This window comes from Tympanuchus pallidicinctus, unplaced genomic scaffold (genome assembly GCF_026119805.1).
Source record: "Tympanuchus pallidicinctus isolate F22 unplaced genomic scaffold, pur_lepc_1.0 scaffold4, whole genome shotgun sequence".
In the NCBI taxonomy this organism is placed as follows: Eukaryota; Metazoa; Chordata; class Aves; order Galliformes; family Phasianidae; genus Tympanuchus; species Tympanuchus pallidicinctus.
This window is the reverse complement of record NW_026294758.1, coordinates 11,581,533-11,595,024: the sequence shown is the minus strand read 5'-3', so window position 1 is coordinate 11,595,024 and position 13,492 is coordinate 11,581,533. Positions and strand designations below refer to the sequence as shown.

At 36.8% G+C, this 13,492-nt stretch overlaps 1 protein-coding gene across 1 annotated transcript in view; it reads right to left on the bottom strand.

The window, feature by feature from the left end:
* Window positions 1–13,492, bottom strand: part of ZFYVE16 (zinc finger FYVE-type containing 16) — a 30,001-nt gene that overhangs the window by 11,751 nt on the left and 4,758 nt on the right. Inside the window, 10 exon segments of the mRNA XM_052700568.1 lie at window positions 1,085–1,309; window positions 1,929–2,084; window positions 2,174–2,296; window positions 2,777–3,155; window positions 4,775–4,920; window positions 6,003–6,176; window positions 6,558–6,654; window positions 9,786–11,508; window positions 11,510–11,906; window positions 12,096–12,203. Coding sequence (XP_052556528.1) covers window positions 1,085–1,309; window positions 1,929–2,084; window positions 2,174–2,296; window positions 2,777–3,155; window positions 4,775–4,920; window positions 6,003–6,176; window positions 6,558–6,654; window positions 9,786–11,508; window positions 11,510–11,906; window positions 12,096–12,165 — 3,490 coding nt within the window. The 5' untranslated portion in view covers window positions 12,166–12,203.

The window sequence follows — 13,492 nt, the reverse complement described above, 5'->3', positions numbered from 1 at the left end:
TGACAAAGAAGCTACCACCCTTGTCAACTCCCAGGCAGAAGCCTGGAGAGCAGAACTCCACTATTCACTCAAACCCACAAACAATTTAATGATGCGTTTTTATAGACCTGATGCTTCTAAAATGGTACTCTTAATTTACCAAAAATCCATTCAATGTCGGAAAGTTGAGTATGATATTTTTGAAATTCATCCCACTTAAGTAACATCTGCATGTTGCACCCTTTCAAAACTCCTGGTCTCCAAATAAGGGGCAACACAACAGGAAACAAAAAGTTCCTATACCTCTAAATTGGCCTGTATTAATTTAGCATGTATTAAATTAGCCTGTAAAAAAGGAACACAAGCAACTTTAGAAGGTATTTAGGATAGCTTCTACTTTCAGGTCTTGTGCGAGTGTTACCTGCTTTTGAAGGCAAGAGGCATTTGTAAATACTTTCCTCTAGTGAGCCTGGAGCAGAATGAGTGAAGATCTAATTGGGGGAGCAGAAAGTGGTCACGTAAAAGCAGCAAAGAAACTGCTGAACGTGAGGCCTTCTCACTGCACAACCTGTGGTACATACACTACATAATTCTCCCTACACCTCACTTTGAGAGAATAACTTCCACATTTTCAATACTGAGATTTCAAATGCGCTAACTAGTATGTTATCCTTAAGGCAACTATCCATTTAATGAAGCATTAATATTTTGCCCATGTACTCCATTTCTGGCATTGTTTTTTTTTTTTTGTTTTTGTTTTTGTTTTTGTTTTTTTCAAAATTGACAATTAGGCTGGTGAACTTTCCCTCAAAACTTTCTCCAGTGACAATAAAGTCAAACTTTTAATCTTTTTTAAGTGTCAGACTTGGTTTTTAAGTCTAACCACCTTCAGCTAACATGAGAAAGAACCAAGTAAGTGTAGCAGAATAGTGTAAATTACCAGGTGTCTCAACAGGACCAACAGTTCTCACGTACAAAACTTCATCCTTATGCAAGAGTAATGTATAAGACTGCAAACATTTTGAATATTTTCTTTGACTACTAAAGTTATATTTTTCAAAGGAAGTTTTACATTTATACAGCTATTTGAAGTACTATAACTTACCCCCATATTCTGCTCCCAGTCTCAACATTAAACGGATTGGAAAAACTTTTGCCCAGGGTATTTCCAGCTTATGGATTAGAATACCACAAAGAAAAGGGTTATCTGGTAGCATTAAATCATCAAGTTTCTGATAAGTAGGTGAAACAAACAGGAATCCTCCATGGTCTTCATTACTGAGAAAATTTTCACTAAAAGTCACATTTTCCATGTTTCTTATTAACTTTCCTGTTGAAAGATGGTGAGAAAGAGTGTTGGCGCATCTTAAAAAGATAACATGCTATTGTGAAGAAAACTACTACCATCATCCCTTCATTACAGACTTGCAAATCATAAAGTATGTCTCATATCTTCCTGAAAATCTGAGAGACATCTAACCCCACAGAAATATCCTACACACTTATTACCTGGATGGACACGAAAATGGAAGTAGACTTTTTTTTTCCCCCAAATATAAAAAACCCTAAAGTACACAATGTTCTGGCACACCCCAGTTGATGAACTTCAATTAACAGACCTCACATTTACATATTTATGTATACTGCAGTTATGTATACCGCATACACAATGAAGTCCCAGCCATTGACACAGGGATTTATGCACAGAATCTCCAAGTCCATATGTATTAAGAACAATTACAGAAAATGCAAACTAGATATTTACAGAAGTATTTGAGCCAGAGAAATGTACATTTTCTTTCTGTTGTTTATTTAGAAACAAAGGCTAAGCACTGACAAGTTTTTCAACCAGATCAGATATCCTATAAATGCATAAAAAGTGCATAAACTTCTAACTTTGAAGACAAGCAAGAAAACATCACAGCATAATATCAGACATGATTACATACCTTCTACTGCATTCTTATAGATGTCAATAAATAATTTGAATATTTCATTAGGAAAAGTCTTCTCATCAGGCAAACACTGCAACAGAATTACAATTTCTGCCTGCCCCAAACCATGTAGCCCGTTTGTTGAGAAGTACCAGCATTTTTCTGAAGAATCTTCAATTAAAAAGACAGAGACCACAGTAATGCTGATCTTTACAATCAGAAAAATAGATTCAATGGAAAAGAAAACACACACTACTTACAAGATATTAACTTGACATTCACAAGCAAGTTTGCATTTAGGATAAAAGTTAATGGACTGGCACCTCCTTTCTCAAGAAGCAAGGCGACCTGTTGGTGTGACAGATTTTCTTCCACTAGGGGATCTAAAGAAATTAATAGCTGATTTAGTTCAACATGCCAGCCAACTACTAAAATTAAAAAAAAAAATCAGATGACAGTATATGAAAGACTGTCCTTACTTTCCTATCTTAAAAGGCTGTTAATTATTTTCAAACTTAGAACAAAATTCAGTAGCTTACCAGAAGATTCAAAGGCCATACAAAAATAAAGCAGTAATTTATAACAGGGCATGATCTGGGGCTGCTGTTTATTTGGTAATTACTCATATTATCTGTGTTGTTTCTTCAATTCACATATTGCTGTTAGTTACAGTGAAAACAATCACTACTATCATGGGTTTATGTGATTGTTATTTTCACAATATACTCACATTTCAGTAACTTATGTTTAATTAACGAACAATCTAACATGCAGCACAGGTGAGAAGTTAAAGTTGCATTTCTGTATTAAAATTTACATTTAGAAATCCTGCATCTGGTGACGCAGTACTGACAATTGTTTACCTTTTCCTTTTTCACCCATGGCAAGCAGAAGCGGTGGCAGCTTATCACCATCTGGAAGAAGGCTGACGTCTTTCCGAACACAGTTTTCAACACCACAAAGTGCTCTGTAACTTGTAGGACTAACAGGCATATCACTTTTAGCCCAATCTGCTATATTAGTTCTAGTCTTCTCAGATTCCGTGGTGGAAGAACACTCTTTAGTGTCTGGAGTCACATATTTATCACTATCAATCACCTCGCTCTGGCTGGAAATGGTCTGTTGTGCATCCTCTGGAAGAACAGAAGGACATAATCCCTCTGTTCTTGTGATAACATCCATTTCTTCTTTTGGTTTTGAATTTACATCAGTTGGTATGTCATCTTCCTCTGCATTTGCACCCTACGAGAATAAAGATCTATACTCTAGTTTCACAACAAACTATAACTTCTATAACTTCCATGATAGCATTCTAAAAGAAAGAAAAGGAACTAGGAAATCTACCAAACTGACAGGAAATTAATTATTTATTCAAGAAACAACTCACCAAATCCACTGTGGACCTTGCATTTCCCCCTGTTCTTAAAGGAACCATTACACCCCATTTAAAGTGAAGATGAATCACTTTTTTATTTGTTCGGTAATACAAAATTCTCAGAATGCTGTAGATCTATCATTTTAGCATATTGCCAGATTTAACAAAATCAACAATAAAGTAGGTATCCCTTGAGCAACCTAATTAGTATTACTGTTTCTTCACTTGGATACAATAGCCAAATCTAGTATTGTACAATTCAACTCATTTTTGGTTTGCTGTCAAACCTACGCTGCTCCCTCAGTGAAATGCATAGGATAAACCAAGAGTGCAGTCATATATGAAATGATCTGTCATCAAAACAAAGGTGGATGTGATCTATTAAATATATTGAGTCATCACACTACAAAACCCTGTAGATTTGCACACTATTTCAATAGGAAAGACTGAATTGTAACAAGATAAAAACGTAACAACACTATGCTTGTCCTGTATTAATTCTCCTGACATGCCCTCAGCTTCCTCAGATCTCCTGCTTAGAGAAAACGTGCCAGAAGATGAAGGAAAAAGAAGTGTGACTAAAAGAGCCTCTAATAAACTTCTTTCCCACAAATTCACTTGCTGGCTTTGCAGATCACTTTATACTTTTGGCCTTCACAGCAGTCTGAGGCAGCATGCTTGGGATTACATGCTACATGCTACCTAGTAAAAGACATCCACAGCTTAGGAGCTGCAACATAGCAGTTTTGTCTGAGCTCCTAAAGCAGTATCTGAGAACCATCAACTCACTATTTCTTTGTTCATGATGCTTTTAATTTTAGACACTGTTTATCTTCTCTAAGTGAAAATAATCTACTCTTTCATCAAAACAGAAGACAGGTTTTATCTTTGGGTTACTATGATGGGTAGAGCAAGAACTTCTAGGTTTTGGAAACAAGAGGGATACATTTATTGTCACGACAGTTTTCCACTTGTGTTTCTGTTCCCTCCAATTTATTTCCTTTTTTAAACAACTACTTAAGTACTTTCTTCAGACTGATCATTGACCTTAAGTCTTCCTTTTCTAGTAACTCAGACAGCAATAAAAGTAACGTTAATAAGTTCTGCTACTCATACACTCCTAACTCTGCAATTCATGGCAAATGACACCTGTCATTTTAACATTCAGTTCATGAATATTCAGAATCTATCTGCCTTCACTGTCTGAAAAATGTTACCATTTTTATTATCTGTGAGTATGATATATAGCACAGTCCAGGACAGGCAACTTCTGTATTCAGTTCTTCACCTCTTTGTCCCTTAAGTTAGCTATGTGACTTATATTTATCATACCTTCATACCAGTAGTTATACAAATACTTTACAGAATAATCTTGATTTTTAATATTTTCTACTACGTCATTTTTGAAGTTAATGTATGTCCTAATCAACAGGGAACAAAGTTATTTCAGCAGATTTCATGCATCTACATACAATTTTAATCATACCATATGCAGCTCTGGCACATCAGGGCGTACTGTGTCCTGAGACGACCTCTTTGCTCCAGATGAAAGCTTTGTTGTATATGCCACTTCGCCAGTTGGCAAAATACCATCTGCAAACCAAACTCTCTTCTGTTCTTTGGGGCATAACTCTAGGATAGATTGAGAAAAAACACTGACTTTGTATTACTTTACTGTCCTAATAACTAAAAGAGATGCATATTCAGAGGTCTTTCTCCTATGAGTTACATAGAGAATTTGTTAACTGAAAATAAGCACAGGTAGACAGCTTGACTCCAGCCACAATCCTATCAGGTAAATACATGGAAAAAACAGTTCATCATAGCAGAGGAAGCTGTCATGCTATATCCTATCACTCTACATATCAAAACTTCTTCATCAACCATCCCCTTGTCATAAGATATAAATAAAATGCTTACCACAACTAGAAGATGAAACACTAAAAAAAAAATCTAGTCAATGTTTGAAAAACTATTTTCATTGATGAGGGTCAGGTATTTAGTAATAGTGAAACAAACACTGTTCAATGGCAAAACATTTATGTTTACTGAGGATGAACCCCTACTGCTTCTTACTTTTTCCATAAAAAAGTACTTTTGTTTACTGTAAAAAGGCATGACAGATGTCTCCGGAGCAATATAAAAAATTATGAAATTATCTGAACTGAACAAAGAAATTACAGTATTAACATAGAAGAAGGACAATCTCCACTTATGAAATGTGGATGCAAGACAGATGTTGTCAAACTCATGGAGTCTGAACTCAGAACTAAGAGCAAGTTTCTTGAGTCCCAATTCACAGAATTTCTGTTCAATACTGTATAATCAATGGATATCAAGATGTTACAATCACAAAATAAACAAGAGAGTTAGGCAAAGTGGACTATGATAACAAGAGAGAATAAATGGAAGGCCTACTCTTATGCTGGGCTCACCACAAAACATCAGAAGGAGGGACCCTTCCCCACTGGCAGCCAGCTCTTCAATAGGTCTAGGAGGGGTGCAGCCAGGCTCCACCCCTTCCTGCAGCACAGCTGAATTGCCTTCACCTGTGCTCCTGTGGCTGACTCATGGCTCGCCTCAGGTGATCAATCAGAGGTTCAGGCCGTGACTCAGTATTTGTATGGGAACTGCTATATCCACATAGTACATACCCACAATATAATAAGCAACTCTTCCCAAGCAGATCTTGAAAAAATGTTAGTTAAACATACCTTCATTATCAGATTGTTTAAGTGCTGAAATGGGTAATGGTGAAGAAAATAAGGGGCAGCTGGCACTACCAGTTATACAGGCTTCTGGCAAAGGTGGAGCAGAAGAACTCTCAGAGGAGACACTGGAATTAGGGGCAGGACCTGTTGGACTCATCATCCTTTCAAATGCTTGTGCTAAATTAAAAAATGAAAAATTGTTTGCTTTAAATGTTTAAACATTAAAGAAAAGCAATAATTTTAGCACACACTGCAATACTGAGGGTTTCTTGTTTTTTGGGTTTTTTTTGCAATAACAGTGCATAGTTTAGTGAGCTAGTTGTGTAAATTGAATGCTCAAGCTATTTTATTGATTTTCAATCTGCCATTCAACATGTAGAAGGCTACTGTGGAAGGGTAGAAGATGGGGCAAAAATCTGTTTTTGTGGAATCCTGCTACAGATGACCCAATTGAAGCATGGAAGCTTCCCAGAAAGCATGAAAATTAAGATACTAGCTGTACATATTATTTTTTTAAGGATTACTACAGTTATTCAAAAAGATCCAAATCTTTTTTACCTTTATTAATGTCATCATAGCAGCGAGTACAGACTCTTGCTTCCTTTTCCATGTACTGTAGTTTGCACTTTCGTTTGCAACAACCACCGCAAAAAACCTGAACAAGAAAAAGATTGAAATAAATATTATAAGTAAAGTCCCAATATTTCCTGAGTTAGGTTTCTATTATATTATTTCATCTAATTAAAATAATAAAGCATACATAAAATATTCTCAGCAATACTGAAGAAGAAGAGGAGCTTTAGTACATTTATCTTACAGTATGTTTCTGTGTTGAGAGAAGGGGAATTACCAGAACTAAAAGGGTTTTATCAAGGCCAAAAGCTCCACAGTTTGGTCTGAAGCTTTTTGAGTTCTTACCCTGTTTCCCAGAACAGCACACAATCTATCCATGCTACAAATTTTTGAAAAAGGTTACATCCTATCACTTTTCTGAAACACTAAGGAACACTACGCTGTAGCACAGCTCTATAGCATTACCTAGGGTAACCCTCTGGGCACCATGTGTCATCATCATTCTACTCTCAACCAAACATAAACTTGACACTTGTTTGGGGAATCCTTATGATCTGCAGAACTTCCTAAATAATAGGGAAGCCTACCAAGCCATGCTAACACTTGTGACCCTAAGGAAATGCACCAGCTGAAAATTTCTGAAGAACTAAACCAAACTAAACACCAAAGAGTTGAACCCATTTTTTAAGTTGTTTTTGTTAGTTTTAAAGCACAAGGAAGTTTACTGTCACCTTCATGACAGAAGAATTTCAAGTTCAGCATCTGCTGAAATTCTGCACAAAACCTAAAAATGCTACTTTGTGTATTTCCATTAAGACTGCCTCCAAGGAAGGCTGCTGAAAATGCAGTAATATTTTATTTCTTTTCTTCTTTTCTTTTCTGGATTCTTCAATTTACAATTAAGGTAAAACAATATTCCAAGTTATTCTTGGTCTTGTTTATCAAGCCCAAGTATCTTTTCTTAAAAGACAGTATTATTTCGTGTTTTCGAAAGTATTTTATTAAATCCTCAATAGTCCAGAGGGTGTTTATCTTACCAAGAAGGAACATTTCAGTTTGAAATGTTAAAAAAGGATAGACTGTACTAGCTGTTTGTGTCCTTTAAGTAGGAAAAGCCATGCTAAGATTCACATTTGATCAGTGCAAGACAATAAAATAAACATTCCAGTTGCTTCCATATTAATCTCATAACAATTAATGCTTCCATATTAATTATTTATCTCACCTGAAAACGCACATGCTTAGTAAAGTTATTAAGCATGTAACTGGAAAGGATCAATTGCTAATCAGCTGCTGTCAAAATTTAGGGCTTCAAATGCTGAGCAGTACAACAATCCTTTGCCAAGTGCCATTCTCTTACACTTGGTGCCACTAGAACCCTCAACAAAGGCATTACCTCAATCTCAATGCACAAGAAACAAGAGGTGGAAGCAAACTAAGGGACAGATAGCGCAACAGAGCAATGGCTATGAAAATGAATCTACTGAGCAACAAAATGAAATCTAGTTGGGCTACAAAGAGAACGTGTGCCACATTAAAAAGCAAACAAATAAATGGAGATGAGAATTTGACCTTGTGTATTGCGGATGGGAGAAGAAGCAGTATTATTGATAGCTTATGCATTCCTCCAACACAGAAGCCAGAATTCCCAAGTTCTGACACTTTCCCTGATAATAATAAATCTATAGGACTACATAAAAATTAAACAATTCTAAGACACTTCACAGAGAACAACTGAATTTCTACCTGTTCCTCCTCAAGCTGGTAGCAAACACTGCAACACAATGTGGATCCATGAAAAAAGTAGACTTTGTTTTTAAAAACAAGTAGCAAAACAATACTGCACATTCAGAAAAGCAATGACAGTTACAGCTGCTTAGCACTCTGTTATCTCTGACAATTACACCATCTGTACTGCCTTCACTCATTTTTTGAATGCACAAGCATTGTGAAGCACCCTGAATTACTTTGCTATTATGCAAATACACTCTGCTGTTAACACACAGGATTAACAGTAACAGCAGTTAGCTATAAGCAGCAGTGCGTACTGGAGGGAGTTTCTATTCCCATCTCCAGAAAACAGGCAATAAGCTTCATAGTGAATATAAACAAGAAATTCAAGAAGTTCAAAACCATACTGTAAAGAACCATATTTTAAACTGTTATAAAATTTTAGTAGGGTATATAACTGCCTAAGTTCGATAACATGTAGCATGTCACAATAAGAACTTCATTTTTCTCAGTGCCCCACTGCAGATCTACACTTTCTATAGGTCTGCTGTGATAGAAGAAAATGGGGGCTATGCTTTCAATACACAGCACTAGAAGAGGGACTCCACAGAAAAAACAAGCCACTCCAGTTGTCTTTTGAGATGAGATGAAAGAAGCTAGTAAGTCTAGTCTTTGCACCATCTCCTCATCCATAAAGCTGCAGAGGAACACTGAAAAACAAATCAGTTCCAATAGCATTATATTTGTATTTATGCACCAGCACACAAGATGCAATAGCTCACAAAGAAATTTATTTTTAATTAAAAACAGACTTCAGCATTATTTACTCGCTGCACACAACCATAGGCTGGAAAAATAGAAAAGTCTACAGACTACTTGCTCAGTTAGCCAGTACCATTCACTCAGCGGAAATAGCATATTTCCCTCTACTCTCCCTGACAACTCCCTTGGGAAACTGTGCAGACATTTAAACACAGTGCACAACAGACTATAAGTCCGTTGCATGGCTGCTTCTGTGACAGCTCCTGAAAGAACATACATTCTTCCAGAGTAATAGATATTTTTTACACCTATCATAATCACTTTTCTGAAATCTAATTACCATCATTGCCTAAATTTTTGATGCCTAAATACTTAAGCTTAATCTAAAGTAAGTAATAAACTGATTCAGTGTGCACTGCAGTGATTGTTACAGTGTCACATCTTCCCTGTTACAAGAAAAGAACAGTATCCTAACCAGTAATGGAAGATAAAGTAAAGCTATGCAAGGAAAATGTTCTTATTTTCAAAAAAGAAGTTTTTTTTTTTTACTTATTGTAGTCTTTTCTAAGAGTCCAACTCTGATGTAAAATTAAGAAAAAATTAAAACAAAAAAACCTTACAATGTTGACATAATTCATCTTTCTCCTTTGCATTCCGGTTATCCCTAAATCAGAGTAAATTTGCTTACAGTAACAGAAGGACCCCTGTCCAACAACTTACTTTTCCACACGCACGACAGTGGTGTCGTCTTTTTGTAAAGGTGAACTTCACTTGACAGTTCATGCAGTTGGGTGCCTCTGAATCAGGAACCCACAACGGCTGTTTCTGCAGAAGAGCTGCAGGTGTTTTTAGTGATTCTACGCTTTGAAAAGTTTTTCTTGCTTCAGTGCCAATTTCCCCCGCAGGTTCAGAATTTTCATCAGAAGTAATGCTATTCCTTGAGAAGGGAGCTTCTGGAGTAACTGCTCTCTCAAGCACATGTGTTTGATTCAGTTGTTTCTGAACATTTCCTTGCGTAGTGTCACACAACAGCTTTGGTCTTGCACCTTCATTAGGAATGTTTGAAACCTGTGCCTCACTATCACGCTCAGACACATTTTGAATATGAAATGCACTCTCCTCTGGTGGAGGTTTCAACTTATGGGCTGCAAGACAGACTTCAAGATTGCTACTTATGCTAGTTATATCCTCCAGTTTTGTCAGAGCATGTTCTTCAGTAACCTGTGTGAAATCCAGGTTCTCATCCCCCAGATTCCCTTCTGTGTCAGCTGCCATTAAGTTATTACTATTGCTTAAAGAATTCAATGAACTGGACAGATGACTTTGCCCATACAAGAATTCATCAAGCTCTGCATCACTTACAAGAGTATTACTTTCAATAATACCCTCCTCAACAGTAAAGTTAGCTACAGTTTGGCTCACACTTTCATCATAGTAACAGTCTATATCAATGCCATATGGCTCAGCTTCATATTCCATAAAAGTAGAAGCAATAGCTTTGACTTGATCAGAATCACTATCATCAATTACATTCTCAGTATTACATGTCTCTCCATCACTTTTTTCTACAATAATTTGGTTGATTTTAGTTAGATATCCTTCCTGTTCATGTAAGTCAGTCTCTTTACAGGACTCACAATCAGAGAGATCAGTTGTTAAAGTGTCACTAATAACCTCTGCTATTTCATCCTGAGGTACAGAATTAACATTTTCTTCTGTTACAACTGAGGAACCACATGGAGATACAGGAAGTGGTGGAAGATGCAGCAGTGACGTCTGGACATCCTCGACTGATTCACATAAAGGTAAAGCACTGTTTAGTACTTCACTGCCAGCAACTTTTTCACTACCCACATTCTCTTCTGTAATTTGCTCTTCTAGTTCTACTTCAGCCCCTGTTTGACACATAGAGCCTTGTAAAGCATGACTTTCAGGCAATGTTCCATGGCTTTTGTCCAACTGATGTGTATGTGGCAGATTTGAAGGCATGGATTCCATTTTACACTGATCTTCCAAGGTCACACATTCTGCAGTATTTCCTCCATGTATCTCTTCACTCACTGGAGAGCACATGCTTCCATCTTGTGGCTCAGAAGGCAATTTTTCACAAGCTGTCTCATCTCTGGGATCATACACATTTGAATTCTGTAATGTTTCAGAGACACACGCAGTATTAGGGTAAGCGGTTTGTTCAAGATGATCAAATACTTCAATATAGGATTGCATATTTAAACTGAAGTGATAATCACACAGACCTGAAACCTCTGCTTTACCAAAAACATCTGATTTTAAAGCTAACTGATTACTCTCTTCTGTTTTAACAGGTCCTGAAAGTTGTAGCATTGAGTCCCCATCATTCTGCTCTGTACATGAAACACCTCTGCAACCCAATGAAAATACACAATCAAGGAGAGGTATGCAAGATTTGCCAAAGCCACTCAAAGTCTTCACTAGAATAAGAGTCACCTGGCTGCAATTTTTGATTATTTACATGAGTACCTGCTGAACGGATCAAGTTACTTATGTCATTAATAAGATCACACATAGGTATACTACTTCCCAGGTTTGAACCCTGACTTCCTTCTGAAGAAGCACTGTTCACAATGGTCAAAATATCAGGCCCAGAAACACTCCTCTCATTTTGTGATGAACAATTCGAGATCCCTTCATTTGGTCTGGTGTGGCTGGCTTGAGAGATTTCTTCTGACGTGGGACAGCTGTTAGCATTCTCCTGTGGTTTTTGCGTTGGGTATACATGTTGCAAGAAACCCAAATCCAGAGGAAGGGAACGGTGTTTTGAATCATATGGATTTTGAGGAGCTCTGGAGAGGTCGCATTCATCTATTTTAAGCAAAAAAGAGATCAAAAGCAAAGTTTACAAGACTTAAGTGTTTGTACTGTGCATGTCCTCCAAATTTAATCTATTCACTACCATAAGCTTTAACTTACCATTTATTAGTTTCCAATTCCCCGTAACAGTCACTCAACCAATATTAACACACTACAGTAGAAGACAGCACAGTTACTAACCTGTATTCAGTTCAAATTCATCCAGCAGTTTGTCCAAGTCACAGACTGCAGCTTTGAAGTATGTATCCATTCTATTTAAGTTCTAGTCTGGCTTCAGGCCTCTCAAACCTAAAAAGAAAAATGCAATGATTCACTCATATTTTGCTACTCACAAAGTGTTTCCATTATTAGACAATAACTTTCAGGAAGTATTTTAATGAAAACTTTCTGTCTATAAAATAAAATATTATGCAGATGACTGCAGTCCATCAGCCTCTATGTACCTCATGCTCAATGACTTGCCTTTAAATCCTCTTAATTTTTCCTTCAAGACCAGGAAAAAAAAAAAAAAAAACCAGCATGGTAATTTAGTTCATCTCCACCCTACTCAGAACACAAAACCCATTAACCTTCTATGAGACCTGCAAAAAAGCATTTAGAAAGAAAGAAGTTTCATTTTAGATACCTGGCAACTCACCAGAAAGCAATTTGCAATGCATGGTCTGTATCATAAAACAGTGTTCCATTTGCTTAATGAAGACTTTCAGTCTCCAGATGTTATGCCTTCTTGATCACTTTGAGAAGCTTCCTAATCCTACATCTTTCTCATGTCTGAATACAGGTAACATGCAGTTACCTGTCATATAATCAAGATGCTATCTACCTTACCGGAAAGTAATGCAAAGGGACTCAGATCTCTTTAGTTCTTGTGTCTGGAAACCAGATCTCTGAAGGTCTGCCTTGTTTTCCTGCTACTCAGGGAGATGCTAAAACAGCTCATGCTAAAATAGCTTATATATTGTTAAAGGAAAAACTGCAGATCTCATCCTTCCAGCACGTGCTTATGGACACTAACAAAACTGATGGTCAAAAGTTACTAAAAGAGATTATATAAAGTACAAATACTGAAGGTTTATGAGAAAACAGAGGTTTAAGAAATACATAACACTGAGCTTTTCTCTGTGGGGATTTCTTGCACATCCTTAACATTCAGGTGCAACTTCTTTTCAGCTAATGGAGTAGCATCCATGACTAAAAGAAGCAGTCACAGAACATTCTCCCCTCTTCCATCTCCTCAAAACTACTACAGCAATAGGGAAACAAGCAGTAATTCCTTCTTATCCATCTCTCATCTTTCTGTTCTCAATCTGGTATACATATTATCATCATTAAACTAAAACCCTGCTCATTTGATATAACGTTTCAGGAATCAGATCAACTTATATTTTAGGCTCAGCAATAGTTGCCTGCAGCCAATCCCAGCATTAACATTAAAACAGGAGTGAATTGGAAGCCATGAAGAAGTTCTGGTCATACAGTTTTGCTAAATGCCTGTTTGCTTCCTTGAGCAAAAACAAGCTGTTGAAGCTGTTTGTTTCATCAAATTGCACTCACTCTGAAAGTAACGTAAGCGTTTC